At 51.8% G+C, this 17,949-nt stretch overlaps 3 protein-coding genes across 6 annotated transcripts; 1 reads left to right on the top strand and 2 right to left on the bottom strand.

Moving 5' to 3' along the window:
* The first annotated feature begins 4,538 nt into the window (after positions 1 to 4,538).
* CDC20 (cell division cycle 20) lies at positions 4,539 to 8,586 on the top strand. 2 transcript variants are annotated; one of them, XM_061122180.1, is made up of 11 exons: positions 4,539 to 4,676; positions 4,849 to 5,037; positions 5,151 to 5,299; positions 5,386 to 5,482; positions 5,641 to 5,769; positions 5,870 to 6,066; positions 6,177 to 6,271; positions 6,413 to 6,641; positions 6,804 to 6,929; positions 7,853 to 7,970; positions 8,316 to 8,586. In XM_061122180.1, the coding sequence occupies exons 2-11, from the start codon at positions 4,857 to 4,859 to the stop codon at positions 8,492 to 8,494; spliced, it is 1,500 nt and encodes a 499-aa protein (XP_060978163.1). In that variant the 5' UTR covers positions 4,539 to 4,676; positions 4,849 to 4,856; the 3' UTR covers positions 8,495 to 8,586. The 2 variants fall into 2 exon arrangements, with proteins under 2 accessions (XP_060978163.1, XP_060978164.1); XM_061122181.1 differs by lacking the exon at positions 4,539 to 4,676 and having other exon boundaries at positions 4,683 to 5,037.
* Positions 8,587 to 8,757: 171 nt separating this feature from the next.
* On the bottom strand, positions 8,758 to 13,616 carry ELOVL1 (ELOVL fatty acid elongase 1). 3 transcript variants are annotated; one of them, XM_061122185.1, is made up of 9 exons: positions 13,462 to 13,584; positions 12,663 to 12,755; positions 10,884 to 10,943; positions 10,559 to 10,749; positions 10,263 to 10,343; positions 10,085 to 10,141; positions 9,889 to 9,994; positions 9,665 to 9,801; positions 8,758 to 9,494 (listed from the first exon to the last, which is right to left on the bottom strand). In XM_061122185.1, exons 3-9 carry the CDS (start codon positions 10,927 to 10,929, stop codon positions 9,273 to 9,275), a joined length of 840 nt encoding a protein of 279 aa, XP_060978168.1. In that variant the 5' UTR covers positions 10,930 to 10,943; positions 12,663 to 12,755; positions 13,462 to 13,584; the 3' UTR covers positions 8,758 to 9,272. The 3 variants fall into 3 exon arrangements, with proteins under 3 accessions (XP_060978168.1, XP_060978166.1, XP_060978167.1); XM_061122183.1 differs by lacking the exon at positions 12,663 to 12,755 and having other exon boundaries at positions 13,462 to 13,616; XM_061122184.1 differs by lacking the exons at positions 12,663 to 12,755; positions 13,462 to 13,584 and adding an exon at positions 11,576 to 11,675.
* Positions 13,617 to 13,750: 134 nt separating this feature from the next.
* On the bottom strand, positions 13,751 to 17,848 carry LOC133041477 (transmembrane protein 258-like). Its single transcript, XM_061122178.1, has one exon. The coding sequence runs from the start codon at positions 17,360 to 17,362 to the stop codon at positions 17,123 to 17,125; it is 240 nt and encodes a 79-aa protein (XP_060978161.1). The 5' UTR covers positions 17,363 to 17,848; the 3' UTR covers positions 13,751 to 17,122.
* Between the last annotated feature and the right edge of the window lie 101 nt (positions 17,849 to 17,949).

The following is a 17,949-nucleotide window of genomic DNA, read 5'->3' as shown; positions in this document are numbered from 1 at the left end:
TTTATTGTCTGATAGTTTTGGAGGCTAGAAATTCAAGGTTTCAGCAGGGTTGGTTGCCTCTGAGAGTGGTAAGAAAGAATCTGTTCCATTCCTCTCCCCTCGCTTCTGGGGCTTTCCTGGTGTTCCTAGACTTGTTTCTAGGCCTCTCCTCCTCTCCTCTGCCTTCATCTTCATATGGCATTCTCTCTTTACATATGTGTGTGTCCAAACTTCCCCATTTTATAAGGACACAGGTCATATTGGATTGCTGCCGCTGCCGCTAAGTTGCTTCAGTCGTGTCCAACTCTGTGCGACCCCATAGATGGCAGCCCACTAGGCTCCTATGTCCCTGGGATTCTCCAGGCAAGAATACTGGAGTGGGTTGCCATTTCCTTCTCCAATGCATGAAAGTGAAAAGTGAAAGTGAAGTTGCTCAGTCGCATCCGACTCTTAGCGACCCCATGGACTGCAGCCTACCAGGTTCCTCCATCCATGGGATTTTCCAGGCAAGAATACTGGAGTGGGTTGCCATTGCCTTCTCTGCATATTAGATTAGGGCCCACCCAAATGACTTCATCTTAACTAATTATATTCTGGAGTGACTCTATTTCTAAATAAGGTCACACTCTGAAGTACCTCATGCGAAGAGTTTACTCATTGGAAAAGACCCTGATGCTGGGAGGGATCGGAGGCAGGAGGAGAAGGGGATGACACAGGATGAGATGGCTGGATGGCATCACCGACTTGATGGACATGAGTTTGAGGAGTTGGTGATGGATAGGGAGGCCTGGAGTGCTGCGATTCATGGAGTCGCAAAGAGTTGGACACGACTGAGCGACTGAACTGAACTGAACTGAAGTACTGGGACTTAAGTATCCAACATATAAATTTGGGGGTGAGGGACACAATTTAACCCATAACATCCTCCCATTGGTGAAATACAAACAGAAACCAGAGCCCAAGGGAATCTACTGACGCAGGCCATATGAGTCAGCCTCACAGGGCACAGAGCAGAGTAGAGAAGGATGAAATGTGGACCTGGATGGGACAAATGGATGACATCTAGTATACTCACTTTCCATACTTCCTTCCCCACGCCATGTTCAAGGCTCCAACTTGACTCCTAGGGACTCAAAACTAGGGTTGAGAACCAAACCACTGAAACTCTCACCTCTATACTGATTCAGCCATCATGTCCTTACCCCTTTTACTTACCAAATTCTGTCTCCTCTTCTCCATCTTCACTGAGCTATTATTGCAGCCTCTACCAACTACCTCTGCCTCCAGTCTTTCTCCCTAAATCCAACCTGTATGTTGCCTCCAGACTGATCTTTCTGTTCATCTTACTCCTTGCTCACTCTTTACTTCTGAATCTTTAGTTTGGCTCTTCAGAACTGATCTCATTCTCTTCTGCTATTTTGCTATGTGAGGATTAAAAGTGTTAATACAATGCCAAGCACATAGTAAATACTCAGTATTTACAGAGTTATCTTTATTATTATCCCAACTGGACTGTTCCACCCCCTGAATATTACCTATATTTTATTCCTTCTATACCTTCTCCTTCAGGTCCTTCAGGTGACAGTTCCCTTATCTAAGCAGCTCATCAGGTATCCAGACACCTTGCTCTACCAACAGGCCATTGCCTGCCCTCTTCTATCTCCTCAGGCTCTTTTGCCTTCATCTTCAAAGATGCATAGGCAGGACTTCCCTGGAAGTCCAGTGGATAAGAACCCACCTGCCAATGCAGTTAACACTGATTTGATTCCTGGTCCAGGAAGATCCCACATGCCTCGAGGCAACTAAGCCTGTGCACCACAACTGCTAGAGTCCAAGCACCCTAGAGTCCCTGCTCTGCAGCAAGAGAAGCCACCACAACGAGAAGCTCGGGCGACCCAATGAAGGGTAGCCTCCTCCGCAACTAGGGAAACAACAAAGACCTGGCATAGCCAGAAATAAAAATTTTAAATAAAAGATGCATAGGATCTTAGTGCTGGCCTTCCCTCCAGCTCCCTCTTTCTCACTCTCAAATTTCTTACACAAGTAGCCCATGCTTGCTGCCTCCATATTCTCCCCACCCTCCTTTCTGCAACCCCTTCCAAAGGAAACCTGAGCACCCCCTCCCCTGATCCCTTTCTCTCCAAGGTCACCCATGATTTGTTTCTCAATAGCCAACTCTGACCTTTTCTGTCATCACTCGACTATTTTGCATATTAGAATTCCTCCCACTTCAAGGTCCAAGTCAGTACAATCTCCACTGGCTTCTGCCATTCCTTTATTCTTTTTTTAAAAAATTTTTAAAATTAAAGGTCTTTTTTTAATGGTCTTTAAAAAAATTATTTTATTTATTTAATGTGTGGGCTGTGGTGGGTCTTTGTTGCTGTGGGGGCTTTTCTGTAGTTGCACAGAGAGGCCACTCTCTAGCTGCAGTACACAGGCTGCTCATTGTGGTGGCTCCTCTTGTTGCAGAGCATGGGCTCTAGGACACTCAGGTTTCAGCAGTGTGGCGTGTGGGCTCAGTAGCTGCCGCTCCTGGGTTCTGGAGCACAGCCTCAGTAGTTGTGCTGCACAGGCTTAGTTGTTCCATGGCATGTGAGATCTTCCTGAATCAGGGATCAAACCGGTGTCTCCTGTACTAGCAGGCCGAGTCTTTACCACGGAGCCACCAAAGAAGCCCTGTCATTCCTTTACTTTTCAAGGTTCAAACTCCCTGAAGTTGTACCCTTATTTACCCTGTTGTTCTCTTCCTCTACGGTGACCCTTACTCCAGAAACTGCAAATTGCTGGCCATGCCTTGTCCTCAGAAATGTTTTGCTTGGCTCTCCCCTGAATGGAGACTCTCATTGACTCCACAATGCCTAGCAGATAAAAGTCCAAACTCCTTAGCTTAAAATTTATGGCCCTGACGAGCTTGACTCCTTTATGTCCTCTAGGGTTCAGGGACTCCCCATTTCCAACCCTAGGACACCTAAATCCTTGTTTCCCGACGTAATTGGAAAGAGATAACATGAATGCTTCAAAATTAAAGATAATAACAATATCATTTGGGTGAAAACTCCAAAATTTTCTCTGTCATCATCAGAATTGATTTTAGGCTAATGATTTTTTTTTTTTTTTTTTTTTTTTCTCCCCTAGCCTCTCTCTGGGACAGTGTAGAATATGGTTAGATTGCTGAGGTTAGTTAGATAGTTTGGCTCCACTAATTATTATTGGCTGTGTGCCTTTGGGCAAGTTTCTAGACTTTCCCTGACCTGGTTTCTTTCTTTCTTTCTTTTTTTTTTGTAAAAAGGGAATAAAGTTTCTGCCTTATGGGATTAAGAATTACCTGCAGTAATGTACGTAAACTCTTTTATTTTTTTTTTTCATTAAAAAAATATATATTTTATAGAAAAGTTGTTAAAAATACCAAGTTTTTAGACATATGTCAAATTATAGATCAAACATCAATAGAACCAATACAGGTGAAATAAAAACAGATTGACATGGGTATACCATACTTAAACAGCTAAAATACAAAATTTTTTTTTTTTTTTACTCTTAGCAATCCCATGGACTGCAGCCCACCAGGCTCCTCTGTCCATGGGATTTTCCAGGCAAGAGCACTGGAGTGGGTGCCATTGCCTTCTCCCGTAAACTCTTTTAAACATCATAGTTAGCAGATGGTCAGTAATGGTGCCCGTTATCATTTTTATGATTGCTGTTTCACCTCTAAGTATATCATACAATTCACTGAAGTCGCTATTAGAGCACTCTATTGAACAGAAGTCAGATCTGTACTCCCACCAGCATGCGACCTTGCACAAATCCCTCTCTGGGCTGCGGATTCTTCATCTGTAAAATACGGGTGTGTTGCTGGGATGCGGAGATGCACCACGTGCAGATTAGACTCGTGGATCTCTAAAAATCCTGACATCTCTTAAGCTCAATGGGGGTCAGCCCCAGTTTCCCTCACAGGGCTATCCAATCTTATCTCCCAGACAGGCAGGTCTGAATCCTGATCTTTTTTCTTGACCATAAGGAATTCACCCCTCTTTCCGCTTCATTTTCCTTGTTTCTAAAACAACAACACACAAAACAGTTTTTGAAAACAAACACAGGCACTTCTTCCTTCCCAGCAGTGTTCCCGCAAGCACTAAGCTAACAGTGGACGCTCCGGCCTTCTCTCTTCTGCTTCTAAGTTTCTCAGTCACCTCCTGCAGCACCCCACTCCCAACCTTCCTGCCTGCCTTCGGTCCGGCTGGTCGGCCACTGCCTTACACTGCCTTCTCTAAACAGGCTTAAGTGTTTAGGTCATTCCACCTTGTTCTGCACCTCGTATCATAAAAACGGTCCTCAAGCATGAAGCGTGAAGGACGGGTGCAGGGGGGCCTGAGGAATGAATGAAACCAATAAGGGAAGGCAGCCAGCGCAGGCCCCGCCGCGCCCCGCCCCTCCCCGTTTCCCGACACCTGGTGGCGTAGAGGCCGCCTTTGCCTTTCTCCCACCCTTCAAATCCCGCTCGCTTGCTGGACTCCCGTGAGATCGGGAGCTTCCCCCGGAAGACCCGCCCCCTGTGCCGTGGAGGCCAATGGGCTAGGGCGACGGTTGCGACGGTTGGATTTTGAAGGAGCCAATGAGTGCTTGGAGCGGAGAGTTTAAGTCGTCCAAGTCCTCACTGCTAAAGCCGGTCTAGGATCGGAACCTCCTCTAAATTGACGGTGAGAGACGGCTGGACTGAGCGAACCGGTCTGGGACCGCGGCCGAGGGTGCTGGGCCGGGAAGGGCTGCGGCAAGGGTGGTCCTGACTGTGGCCGGCCGCCCCAGAGCACGGTCGCCTCTCTTACTCTGGGGCTCAGCGGGCAGCCACTGCAAGGAACCCTCTCCCTCCAGACGCTCCCATGGCCCAGTTCGTGTTCGAGAGTGACTTGCACTCGCTGCTGCAGCTAGATACACCCATCCCCAATGCACCCCCTGCGCGCTGGCAGCGCAAAGCGAAGGAAGCCGCGGGGCCGGCCCCGTCGCCTATGCGGGCAGCCAACCGATCCCACAGCGCCGGCAGGACCCCAGGCCGAACTCCCGGTCAGTAGGGTGTGGCGGGTCGCGGGGAGGAAAGGGCAAGTGCTTGAAGCAGCCTTCACACCTCCTCCCCCTGAGCCGGGTCTGACAGTGTGGCTTCCCTGTCCCTGTCCCAGGCAAATCCAGCTCCAAGCTTCAGACCACTCCCAGCAAACCTGGCGGTGACCGCTATATCCCCCATCGCAATGCTTCCCAGATGGAGGTGGCTAGCTTCCTCCTGAGCAAGGAGAACCAGCCCGACAACAGTGAGACGCCCACCAAGAAGGTATGTATCCCAGGGGACTTCTAGCAGGAAACTGGTCTGTGAAATCTAGATAATACCGCCACCTCATCCCCACCCTTATGTGCCAGGAACATCAGAAAGCATGGGCTTTGAATCTGAACGGTTTTGACATGGAAGAAGCCAAGATCCTTCGGCTCAGTGGAAAACCACAAAATGCCCCAGAGGGTAAGATGTCAGTCTATCCCCAGGGCTCCGGGTGGATGAGATGGCTGTCTGCCTTTTCCACCTAAGACTGAGGGGAGGGAAGTGCTTATCTGGCCTTCCTGTCTAAAGGCTTGTGGAAGTGTCAGTCCTCCCAGTCTAGATCCATTCTGTTGCCACAGGTTACCAGAACAGGCTAAAAGTACTCTATAGCCAGAAGGCCACGCCGGGCTCCAGTAGGAAGACTTGCCGCTACATTCCTTCCCTGCCAGACCGCATCCTGGATGCCCCTGAAATCCGGAATGACTACTGTAAGTGCAGTGTTCTCCTTGTCCAGCGGATGGAGAAAGAGGGAGAGAGAGGGACAAGGCAAACAGGACAGCTCATGCTCTTCCCTTTCCCCTCTGGCAGACCTGAACCTTGTGGATTGGAGCTCTGGGAATGTACTGGCTGTGGCTTTGGACAACAGTGTATACTTGTGGAGTGCTAGCACTGGTGACATTTTGCAGCTGCTGCAAATGGAGCAGCCTGGGGACTATATATCTTCTGTGGCCTGGATCAAAGAGGGCAACTACCTGGCTGTGGGCACCAGCAGTGCCGAGGTGCAGGTGAGACTTGTCCTGGTGCTGTAGCTCTACTGTCCCCAGACCCAGAGGGCTTGCCCAGCAGGACGATGCTGATGCCAAGTCCCGATCCTCACAGTCTTCTCTCTCTGTAGCTATGGGATGTGCAACAGCAGAAACGGCTTCGAAACATGACCAGTCATTCTGCCCGAGTGGGCTCCCTCTGTTGGAATAGCTATATCCTGTCCAGGTCAGTGGCTTTACTAATCTGTTACAAAATCAGATTTTGGCCCCCCTCTCCCTGGACTGTACACCTCTGAACAGAAGCAGCTCTGGCCTGCCGCCTGTTTGGCACTGCTATAGCACTTGCTTCCCTTCTCCCCTCCTGCAGTGGCTCACGCTCTGGCCACATCCACCACCATGATGTTCGGGTAGCAGAACACCATGTGGCCACACTGAGTGGCCACAGCCAAGAAGTGTGTGGCTTGCGCTGGGCCCCAGATGGACGACATTTAGCCAGTGGCGGCAACGACAACTTGGTCAACGTGTGGCCTAGTGCTCCTGGAGAGGGTGGCTGGGTTCCTCTGCAGACCTTCACCCAGCATCAAGGCGCTGTCAAGGTGAGAGTAGGGCTAGGCTGGGCCTCTGAAGACTCTCACCTAGAACAACCTGGGGACTAGTAAGAGGACGTGGGATGATGGAATTGGACCGAGTTAATCTGTGTGCCCGGTAACTCCTTGTCTTGCTCCAGCACCTGCTGACTTCACCTTTGTCCCATCTAGGCTGTAGCTTGGTGTCCCTGGCAGTCCAACGTCCTGGCAACTGGCGGGGGCACGAGTGATCGACACATTCGGATCTGGAACGTCTGCTCTGGGGCCTGTCTGAGTGCCGTGGATGCCCATTCCCAGGTAGTCCTTATTCCAGTCTCACTCCTAGACGTGCTCTTATTCTGTGTAGTTTCCTGGGCAGCCTCCTCCCCTCCAATGGCTTCACCGAGGCAATACTGGCATGATCGCCAAGCTCAGATGTCACCCTTCAATTCCAGACACACATTTTCAACAGTCCACAGCCAGCCTGTCTCTAACCCCACATTCTGTAAGGTGGCACCACCCTAGTATGTCCCAAATTAAACTTGTTGCTTCCCCTTGCCTCCCTGAAATGTGTGTTCCTCCTCTGCTATTTGAGAGGGATAGTAAGAAATCTGAACAAGACTCTTTCATCTTCCTCACCTACTCACCAAGATATATCAGTTTACCCTCAGAGTATCATTCACATGTGTCCCCTCCCCTCGGCCTCATCCTTCTTCCTGTGGAGACTCACAGCACTGGTCTTTTGTTGCTTCCAGTCTGCGCTCTATATTGGTCTGGGTAGTCTGTTTCTGTCCTCCTCAAGCCCTGCAAGGGCTCCCAATTACCTACAGTGTATAATCCAAATGTTTTAGAATGATATTTGAGGTCCTAGCTCAAAGGTGGGTCTCCCTGCAGGCACTGCAGCTTCCTCTCCCGACACCCCCCTGCCCAGTACATGCAGACTTTGCTTTATTCTAGCCTCAGACTCTGGAGCCAGAGTTCAAATTCTGGCTCTGTCACCTACTAACTTAACTAATTTAATTTGCATGTGAGCTTAGACAACTTACTGAATCTTCCAACTGATTTCTCATCTGAAAAATGGTTAACAGGTCTAACTCTCAAAAGGGTTTTGTAAGGACTACAGTTACTCAAGTCTGAGTCTGTAGCCTCTGGCAGAGTGCCTGACACCACGGTGGACGTGGTTCCAATTTGAGTAGTGTTGGCTCTATGTATGTCATGCCCATGCCATCTCCTCTCCACAGGTGTGCTCCATCCTCTGGTCTCCCCACTACAAGGAGCTCATCTCAGGCCACGGCTTTGCCCAGAACCAGCTGGTTATTTGGAAGTACCCAACCATGGCCAAGGTGGCTGAGCTGAAAGGTAGGTGCTAAGTGACAGGCACAAAAGGGCACATATTATATGACTATTTGTATGAAATGTCCAGTAGAGGCAAATGCAGAGAGACAGAAAACAGATTAATGGTTGCCAGAGGCTGGGAGGAGAGAGTACTGAGGAGTGACTGTCTTTATGGAGTGATGAATTATCATTGTGATGGTTGCACAATTTTAGAAACCAATGAATTGTATGCTTTAAAAGGGTCAATTTTATAGTATGTGACTTGTTAATTAGCTCAATTAAACTGTTACAAAAACTCTCAAAATTGGAAGGGTATAGGTACCTACCATCCTAAGTATTGCTCTCCTTTTTTTCCTCCTCACATCCCAGGTCACACAGCCCGGGTGCTCAGTCTGACTATGAGCCCAGATGGGGCTACAGTGGCGTCCGCAGCAGCAGATGAGACCCTGCGGCTGTGGCGCTGCTTTGAGCTGGACCCTGCCCGGCGGCGGGAGCGGGAGAAGGCCAGTGCGGCCAAAAGTAGCCTCATCCACCAAGGCATCCGCTGAGGACCAACTCCTCGCAGTGTTTTGTGGGGTTTGGTTTTTGTTTTGCTTTGTTTTGTTTTTTTACTTTTCTAATAAAGTCACGTCTCCCTCTCTTCTGGCACGACCTCTGTCCCAGCAGCCTTCCCAGAGGCGCCTCTCTACTGTAATCAGAGAGCTAGAAACATCGATCCTGCGGGCACCTTGACCACCCATCCTGTTTGCAGACAGGCTGGCAGGCTTTGTACCCACTTCTTCCGTTGACACATGTACACACACAGCCACCGTGCTTTCCTCTGTCACTTTTAATAAAGACATAAAGGAGTGAGCAGCCTCTGCAGGCTATATTCCCAGGCCCCCCACCCACCCTGACCTTTGGCCAAGAATCTCCTACTTCATTGTGGGGTGGAGAAAGGGGGAGCCTGGGTCCACAGTGACAGATTATTGCTGACCTCTTCAGTGTGAGGAAAAAGGCCACAAGACCCTGGTGGGGGCCAGCCCTGAGTGCTCCTCTCCCAAGTGTAAGGCAGGGAGGGGGAAGTAAGTGTCCAGCCCTTTCAGCCCCCGGCTCTGGAGTGGCAGAGGGCAATGAGGCCACATCCCTGGGGCTGGCCGGGAGAAGTCAGGGAGGAACGGAAGCGGTGGTCTCTGTGTACCAGCTGTGGGGAGCAGAGAGCTGTCTGCTGCTCAGTCCTGACCACATAAGCCCTGGTCACAGGTGTAGCTGGGGAGGACAATGACAGCTGCTGCCCAAGGTGCAGTCCTGAGGCACTTAGGTGGGCACCTAGCTAGGCCATGTTTCTTAGTTGGCCTTGACTTTGGTGGTACCTGGAACTCCGTTTTGCTGAAGTACACGGGGCAGCCGCTTGCCTTTAGTGTAAGACTGATACCAGAAATTGGAGAAGAGCACGAAGAAGATGGTGCCGTACATCCAGATGAGGTGGATGATGACTGGGTACTGGTAGTTACAACTGGGCAGGAAGTAGTACTGGGAGATGTGCAGCGAGACCAGGACAAACTGGATCTGGGACCAAAAGGCATGGGTCAGAGGGCACAGGGAGAGAGGACTGGAGGGCAAGGGGATAGAACACTGAGTGGGGAGGGCTGGAGTCAAAGGTGAGGTAGGTTGGGTAAAGGTAGGGTCCAAACCAGAATGCTGGGGGGATGATTGTGGGTCAAGCTCAGGCCCCTTACCAGCTGGATGGCTGTCATGTGCTTTTTCCACCAAAGGTAGGGCTGAGCCACAGGGCCAAGGGCAGACAATCCATAGTACAGGTACATGATGACGTGCACGGAGGAGTTTATCATGGCATGGAAAGAGCCCATTCCTCCTGTGAGTGGACAACAAACAGGGTCAGGAGAGTCAAGCCTCTGGTGCCCAAGGACCTGTCCCTCCCCCAGTGGCCTTCGCCACTCACCTGGGGCTATTTTTACCCCCCACCACCAGCTCCAGGGAAGCACTGAGTGATGGAAGACATGTAGGAAGGTCACCTGTCCATCTTTCTTCCGGAGAACAAAGATCACCTGAGAGAAGTGTGGGGGGAAGGGGCTTCAGAGCCAAGGCCTCTCACTTCTTTCTCCCCACATGTTCCCAAATCTCATGTAGTTACTCACTGTGTCTATCAGCTCAATGAACTTGGAGAAGAGGAAGAGCCAGGCCACTCGAACCATCTGTAAGAAGTCAGGACATCTTTAGGACTGCCAAGAGCCTCTCTAAACGGGCCTATAAGATGGCACATCCAAAGTGCTCTTACCCCTGGTTGTTTGGGGCCTGGCCTCCGCCGCCACTTACCCTAAGTGCCTCCGGGTTGTTGGAAAAGTCCACTGGGTCGCAGCGCCAGGTGTAGGAACTTAGCCAGCCAGACATCAGGAACTATGAAGAAGTGTGGATTAGAGAGCCAGACATCCCTCCCCCAGATCTCTTCTGTTGTCTAGACTAGCGGTCCCCAAGCATGGCCTGGAGGTTGGGCACCCCTGCTCTAGATGGAGAAACAGAGCTGAGCCTCTCTGGAAAGAAGATGCCTCCTCTAGCCCGAGGGCCCACCCATTATCCTATAGGAATAAAGCTGAGGCACCCCAGGGGCCTACCTCATAGACAATGTAGAGAGAAAGTGCCACCAGTGAGAAGTTGTAGACAACCATGAAGCCACGGAGCTGGAAGGGCTTCCGGTTGGCCATGATGCGAGGCCCCAGTGAGAGAACGAAGTATACATAGGTCAGGAGGATGGAGGTCATTAGCAGGGGGGACCCCATCAGAGGGTAGCCCTGGACCCGCGGATCTATGAATAAGGGTAAAAGAAGTAAGGAAGGGTCACAGAGTCCAAATGGTCCCCACCAGGTTTGCTGACATGAGGTCAGGTCACAAAGGGTCAAGGGGTCTATAAGGAGGAAGGGCTAGCAGACAGCATCTCACCTGCATGCTTCATCATCTCCTGGTACAGGTTCACAACAGCCTCCATCCTGGCTAAGGACTCTGGTGAGGTCAGGTGGATAGGTGTCAGAGAGGGCTGACTGTTCCCCCAACGCCCCCCCCCCCCCAATTTCACCCTTGACCCACAGACAGGACACAGACCAGACAGGACAGTTCCAGACACCTTGCCACAGAAAGGACACAGCAGTGAGAGGAAGGAATTGCTAGGGACCAGAGCAAGGAGGAGGCAAGGGCAGGCGGGGGTGGGGTGGGTGGGGGATCTGCTTCCCACACATCCTGCATGCCTGGGAAGGGCTGTTCTGCCCTTCCTCTCCACACCTTCCTCTCCTATCCTCACACTCTGCTCCTCTCCAGGGATTTCTACTTTCTGACTTCCCCCTCCCTTCTTCCACAAGAGGACTATCAATTTCTGGTCTCCTTCCAGAGAGGCTTACCTCCTACCACCAGGGAACTCATCTCCAGAACGAACCTCCTCTCCCTTCCTCGCCAGTCTCTCACCTCTCCAGACCTGGGTCTTCCTTCTCTCCAGAGGTCCTCCCCTTTAATTTCTCTTGCCCCATTTCAGGATGCACATCTCCCGGGATAGTCCCTCCTGTCCTCTCGGGAACTGTCCCTCCTCCTCTCCCCTGCTGAGACACTCCCTCGCGCTCTCCTCTGCCCTCCTGGGCTCTCACCTCCAGCCTCTCCTCTGTCTCAGACGCTCTCCTCTCACCTTTCCTCTCCAGGAGCCTGGCTCTTTGAGACTCCTGCCCTGGCGGCTCCACCTGTCTGACTAGATCTGGCAGCAGCCCCGCCCTCTGCCCACCCCCACTGCACAGCGTCAGAGGTGGAGGGTGGGTCCAGGCCACAGGTCAGTGCCTGGAGGACCCACCAGGATTGAGAAAGCCAAGTAAGCACAGGACTCACCACCCACCCAGCCACCTCGGGCCAGTCAGATGAGCTCTAGGTTTTGAGCCAAAAACCTGGACTCCAGCCCCAGGCCTAGCCTCAGCCCAAAGAGAACTGCTGAAAACCCTTACCAGGGCATCCTCTCCTAAATGAGCCATAAATTCTCAGGCTGTCCTACTTCAGAATGGGTACCATCACCCCTCTCTCCCAGGGAGGGGCCGGGAGCCACTGGCATGTGAGGAGGTGGGGAGTGGGGGAGGTCTCAGGAATCTTCCCCTCCCTCAAGGAGGGGTCATAATTGACTAGGCCCTCTCCCTCTCTGAGCCTGAAGGAATGTCGGGGGAGGGCTCGAAGGGACACAAAAGCCTTGGCCGGGAGGAGAGCCTGGGACTGCAGACAGGCAGCCCCCAAGAGGCAAGGCGCTCCCCAAACAGCCAGCACAGCAGGTGTTCCACGAGCTGCCTGCACTCGGGTTGGCCAGGTTCCCTCCACCCAGAGAAGCAACCCTGCAGGTCTAAGTAAAGAGCACAACTTCTGACAGTCACGGGGGCTGCACACACATCTCACAGACGCTCCTCCAACCTCCACGCCCACCCACAACTGCCCCACCACAGTCAGGCCCCCAGCCCTCCCATACACACCGCCCCTGCCACAGCTCTCCCTCTGCCCCGCAACAACTCGCCAGTGGCAGGCACACGCATGCACACAGAGAGCCCACCTGCCTCCTGCCGGCTGCAACTGCCCTTGTCTGACAAACTACCCGGACAAGTCTTTGTGGACTTTGACATGCACGGTCTCTAATACTCAGGCCTGCTCCTAGCTACGCACACAGCTGGCAAACACACCTAAACACACATACAGGAGCCGCATTACCATGTGCAAGTGCTTGTGCTCACATGCAGGTTTCCTCTCACGTCTGTGAGTCTCAGACGAGCGCGGTCACAGACATAAACTCACACAGCCCACCTGCAGGTGAATGAAGCCAACACCACCCACGCCATGTGGAGACATACACCTGCCCTGGGTGACGCACACCCACAACTCTTTTCACCGACGGCAGTCATCATTCATTCATTCACAGTCAGAGTGTTGCTGGCTGCTTATTCTGGGGTAGGGCCTGCCCAGAAGCATGTGCTCTAACACACAGCTCCTCCTCGACCCGTGTGAGCTTGCCAGCTTGTTATCTCCCAGTCTCTCTCTGCCACCATCCCCAAGTTCACCTCCCCCACCCCCCACAGACAGGCACCCTGGAGGTCAGGGGTGGCTTCCAGGCTTCTGGAAGGCCCTCTCCCCAAGTTTGAGGAGAGTCCGGGTGTGTCCCCAGTGGGGAAACTCGGTCTGGTCCTTCCTTCCTTTAAGATGGATGGAAGGGAAAAGGAGACAGGCGAAGGGAGCAGCGGGGGTGCAAAAGGGCGCCAAGGGGAGGGAGGAGTAAGAGACGGACAGGGGCCAGAGTAGGAGGTGGTGGAGGAAAGCCCAGGTTCAAGCAAATGGGGGCCAGGCGCGAGGGAGGCTGCTGGGGAGGCCCAGCCCCGGAGAGCTGGGACCTCCCACCCACTCTCCACAGGCACAGCCTCGCCCACTGCCTGGGCAGGGCCGGGCCGGGCCGGGTGGCCCCGCGGGTCAGGGGCCTGGGCACGTGGCGAGCCCGCCCTGGGAGGTCCCGACTCACCAGTGGGGGCCAGGCGGGCAGTCGTGGAGGGCTGGGATGCAGCAGGGCTGGAGAGGAGTCCCCAGGGCCAGCCTGCCTGCCACTTCCTCATCTGCTGGGCCGACTTTCTGTCACCAGAGGGGGAGAGGGCGGGCCGGGTAGGGGGCGCCCGCTGATTGGGCCTCTGGTCAAGGCAGGAGGGGCCGGCCAGCCCCGGCTCTGCTGGGCCCGCAGGGCGGAGGCAGGGGCGGGCCGCCGGGCCCCTGGCAGGAAGCGCGCCCAGCCCCGGCTCCCCACCCCTTCCCGCCGCATCTCCTCCAGCCTCGGTCAGCTCGCGCGGCCTGGCCCGGGCCCTCGCCCGCCGAAACTGCACCCTGCGCCTTCCTAGTGTTTAGCCCCTGCGTGGCCTCCTTCTGGACCCTCTGGGATTCGTCCACCAGCACGACCAACACAGCTTCTGTTCGTAGCCGACCCACCCCACCTGGGACCTTGGAGCAAGTTCCAGGGTCAGCCGTCCCCTCATAGAGCTCCCTCTCCAGAGAGTGGGACCGGAGGGGTGGGCTGCAGGCAGCCTCTCTGTCTGTGCCTGGAGAGTGGACTCGGTAGGCTGGAAGGTCTCAGCCCAGGGAGCCGCTGTGTAGGGAAGCCTTCCTTACCAGCCTATAAACTTGGGTGAGCCCAGCATTAGGAGTTGTTGAGACGACCGTGTGGGCCGGAGGTGGGAGAATACAAGTAGCCCGGGGCAGGGGAAATTAATGAATCACTGGCTAGCTGGCCTCTTCAAGGCTGTGGAAGGAAAAAGGGGAAGTGAAGCCAGCTGTGGCTGAATGTGGAAGGCCAAATGGAGCAGTTTGGTTTATTCTGGAAGCAGAGGAGAAACCAAAGAGTTTTGAGGAGGCTACAATCAGACCTGTGTTAGTAAATACCCACATATTACTGACCACCTACCACGTGCAAGACGGGGTTAATTGCTGGTGGCACATCAATGAACAAGGCAGATGCTGTCCTCAGATGGGGTTTACTGTCTAGCCAAATCACTTCACACTGGCAGCCAGTGAGAGAGGGTGCTGTGGGGGACCAGGTGACAGACCACCCTCACCCAAGAAGGTCTGGAAACTGACAGGCTTGGAAAAATAGACACTGGAGGTTTCCCCGAGACAGCTGGTCTCACTCTGTACACTTAGTTGTCTTTATCTGGCTCACTGTACCTCCCCACGCCATACACTCACCAACTAACTAGACAGAACCACTGGGTTGAGCACTAGGTTTCAGCAAAATGAAATCTGTATCTCCAGCAGCTCCTGGAACAGTGCTGATAACTGCACACGGTGATCCAGTAACTGTGCACAGGACTGTATGATGTACATGTGGAATTCAGAGGAGGTGGCAGTTTCGGACAAACAATGTGTTCATCAGTGGTGGAATGTAGCTTTGTGGAGGGGCTTCCTCGGTGCTGCAGCTGGTAAAGAACCTGCCTGCCAATGCAGGAGATTCAGGTTCGATCCTGGGTTAGGAAAGATCTCCTGGAGAAGGAAATGGCAACCCACTCCAGTATTCCTGCCTGGAAAATCCCATGCACAGAGAAGCCTGGTGGGCTACAGTCCATGGGGTCGCAAGAGTCAGACACTTAGCCACTAAACAACAAGCTATGTGAAAGTTTAGTCTTAGAGTTAAGAGGTCAGAGCCAAAGTACAGTTCTGATCCAGCCCACGGGTACCTATGACCACCTACCCTTGAAAGGAAATGGTAAAAGAATTCAAAAGGCTCAGACTCATTAGCATTGTACCTGAAGGCTGACCTGATCTGGTCCTCAGCCTCCCCCCATTCTCTTGGCCACACCCTATGCTTTAACTGTTCCCCAAGGATATCAGCATCTTTCATATACCCCCACACCTCCAAGCCCTGTCTCCTAACTCAAGATAAAAGCAGCTTTTCCAGGCAATAAAACAGTCCCTCCCTTTGCTTTCACAATCTCACTGCAATTCAATTATCTGCATACCCCCTCACTGTAAGTTTTTTTCAGCAAGGACCAATATTTTAGTTGTCTCTGTACCTCTAGTATCTGACCAATGTTGGACTCATCTGCTCCTTCACAGTGTTTGCAGAGTATTAGGGTGAATGAGAAATGTGAGAAGGGGAAGAGAAGTTAAGGGACCCCGAGTCAAGTGGGGAAGACAGTAAGAATTCAAAAGCTTTTCTACTTGCCTTGGGATGGCAGTATCTGTTGAGTCAATAAATATTTATTGTGTTAGGTATACTTCAGTAGCCCTGGGGGTCACACCTAACTCCAAAGACCTGATTTTAAATCTCCAGTTAGTACTTATATGACTTAATGTAAGTGCCTGAACCTCCAATAGCACCTGTCTCATAGGATTGTGAAGATTAAAGGAGATGACCCAGGTAAAGTACTCAGCACTGTTTCTACCTTGATATTTCATAGCCAAGGGGTGAAGCAAGAAGGTATATGCTTGTATGTCGATTAATGAGCATTCGTTCAACAAATACTTCCTAAATAAACTGCAAAGCACTGTTTGGAGAGCACTATTGAGAGGTTTGGACTAAGTATCCATCTAGAAACAAAGAAAGCAGACTGTTATAAGTGATGAAACAGTTCCTGAGGTTAAATATGGTAGAGATATATGTGTGGGTGCTGTGCTCAATTCTATCCAACTCTTTCCGACCCCAGGGACTGTCACTCGCCAGCCTCCTCTGTCCATGGAACTTTCTAGATAAAAAAACTGGAGTGGGCTGCCCTTTCCCACTCCAGGGGATCTCCCCAACCCAGGAGTCAAACCCACATCTCTCACATCTCTTGCCTTGGCAGGAGGATTTTTTACCACTGTGCCACCTGGAAGAGATAGAGATCTTCAACTATCCATTAGTCAACTGGACCACGGTGGTATTAATAAATGACCACAGCAAGCCCTCAGTAAAGGCCCACTGACTACATGAACATGCTCAAAGACTCACTTCCTTCAGTTCCAGTCCTAGTCCTAGGAGAAAGCACCTTCAAATATCTGATATAGACCACCAAACCAGGTCCTACCAAATGGCATCTCCAAGGCACTGGGGTTCCTGAAAAATATTCACAGTCTAGAGAAGAAGACAGATAGATAAATTAACTGTTACAATAGCAAGTGGTGAGTTAAACTGAGAGGGCTAAGAGAGCAGCAAGGGAGTGGGGGGGGGGGCACCTTACCCCAAGCTGGGGGTTAGTTCTTGAAGGCTTCACAGAAATGACACCAAAGCTGAGTATTAAAGAAGGCAGGGAAACATTTTCAGGCGGACGGAAGCATGTGTGTGAAGGTATGCAAGCAGGAGATACGGCTGGTGTGGGGAGTTCTGGGGAGTCTCCAGTCCAGAGGGCATGTGGGTAAGGGGGGAACGTTGGCAGGAGTCAGTCATGAAGAGCTCTGTATGGCCTGGTACGAGGTCTGGATTTAGCTGTTTATCTTTTTTAGCCCTGGCTGCACACCAGAATCACCTGGTGAGTTTTTAAAATATCAGTGCCTGACTCTCACCTCCAGATTGATTCTAAATGTTTTGGTTTTGATTTTTCACATATATGCCTTTACTGTGAGCAGCAGGTAGGACACTTCCAGCAACAGCAGAAACAAAAACCAAAAATTAATTTACCAAAGGAAGGATTCAGTAAGGACCCTTGGTTGGAACCCCTGGGAGCTCAGACATAGACACTGACCCAGAGCAGCAGGCAGAGGACTCGAAAGTCAATGAAGAGTGAGGCCTCCAATGAGATGAGGAGCTCTTTGTAGATATCCCAAGTGTACTTGGTGGAGGTGACCTTATAAACAAAGAACCAGGAGGTGAAGAACATGTCAACGGCCAACAGTACCACAGTCACATGGGGAAAGATAGCTGGGTTCACTGGACTGGTATATCTACTCAGGGCCTCAAGCTCCATTTTGCTGGGTTAAGGGTAATCCACTGATCCCCTAAGGGTTGTTTTTAATGGGAAGAGGCTTAAGCGTGTTTATGTGCTGTGTGGAAGACAATGAGATACAGCACACACAGGGCAGGGGTGGGGGGCGCAGTTTAGACTTTGGCTCAGGAAAACACCTTTTAGGCTGAAATATACAGAAAAGAAGGGTAAGTTTGTCAACGGACGGGAAGGAAATGGGACCATTTAGAATCTGCAGGGAAGCTGGGTGGAAGGTCTTGGAGGTAAGATGGTCCATGGAACGCTACCTACACTGGGGGCAGGCTGATAAACTGGAGAAACTGAAAAAGTCCAGGAAGTCATTCTTGATAAGGATAAAGGCCAGATGTGTGTGTGGGCAGGGAAGAATACCAAGTCCAACAGCTGAAACTCCCCCTGAAATTCATGGAGCCTTCCTGACTAAAGGGAAGTGAGGTGACTACTTCCCCTGGGCCCCACCCTCTCTGACTCACACCTCACTCACATGGGTCTTTCTCCATCGTCCCTCCCCAGAAGATAAACTACTGATTTACCTTCTCCAGGGTTCAGTCTGAAAACCACCATCTGTATGA

This window comes from Dama dama, chromosome 20, assembly GCF_033118175.1.
Source record: "Dama dama isolate Ldn47 chromosome 20, ASM3311817v1, whole genome shotgun sequence".
Lineage (NCBI taxonomy): Eukaryota > Metazoa > Chordata > Mammalia > Artiodactyla > Cervidae > Dama > Dama dama.
Note: the sequence above shows the minus strand (reverse complement) of the source record. Positions and strands in the feature narration are given on the sequence as shown.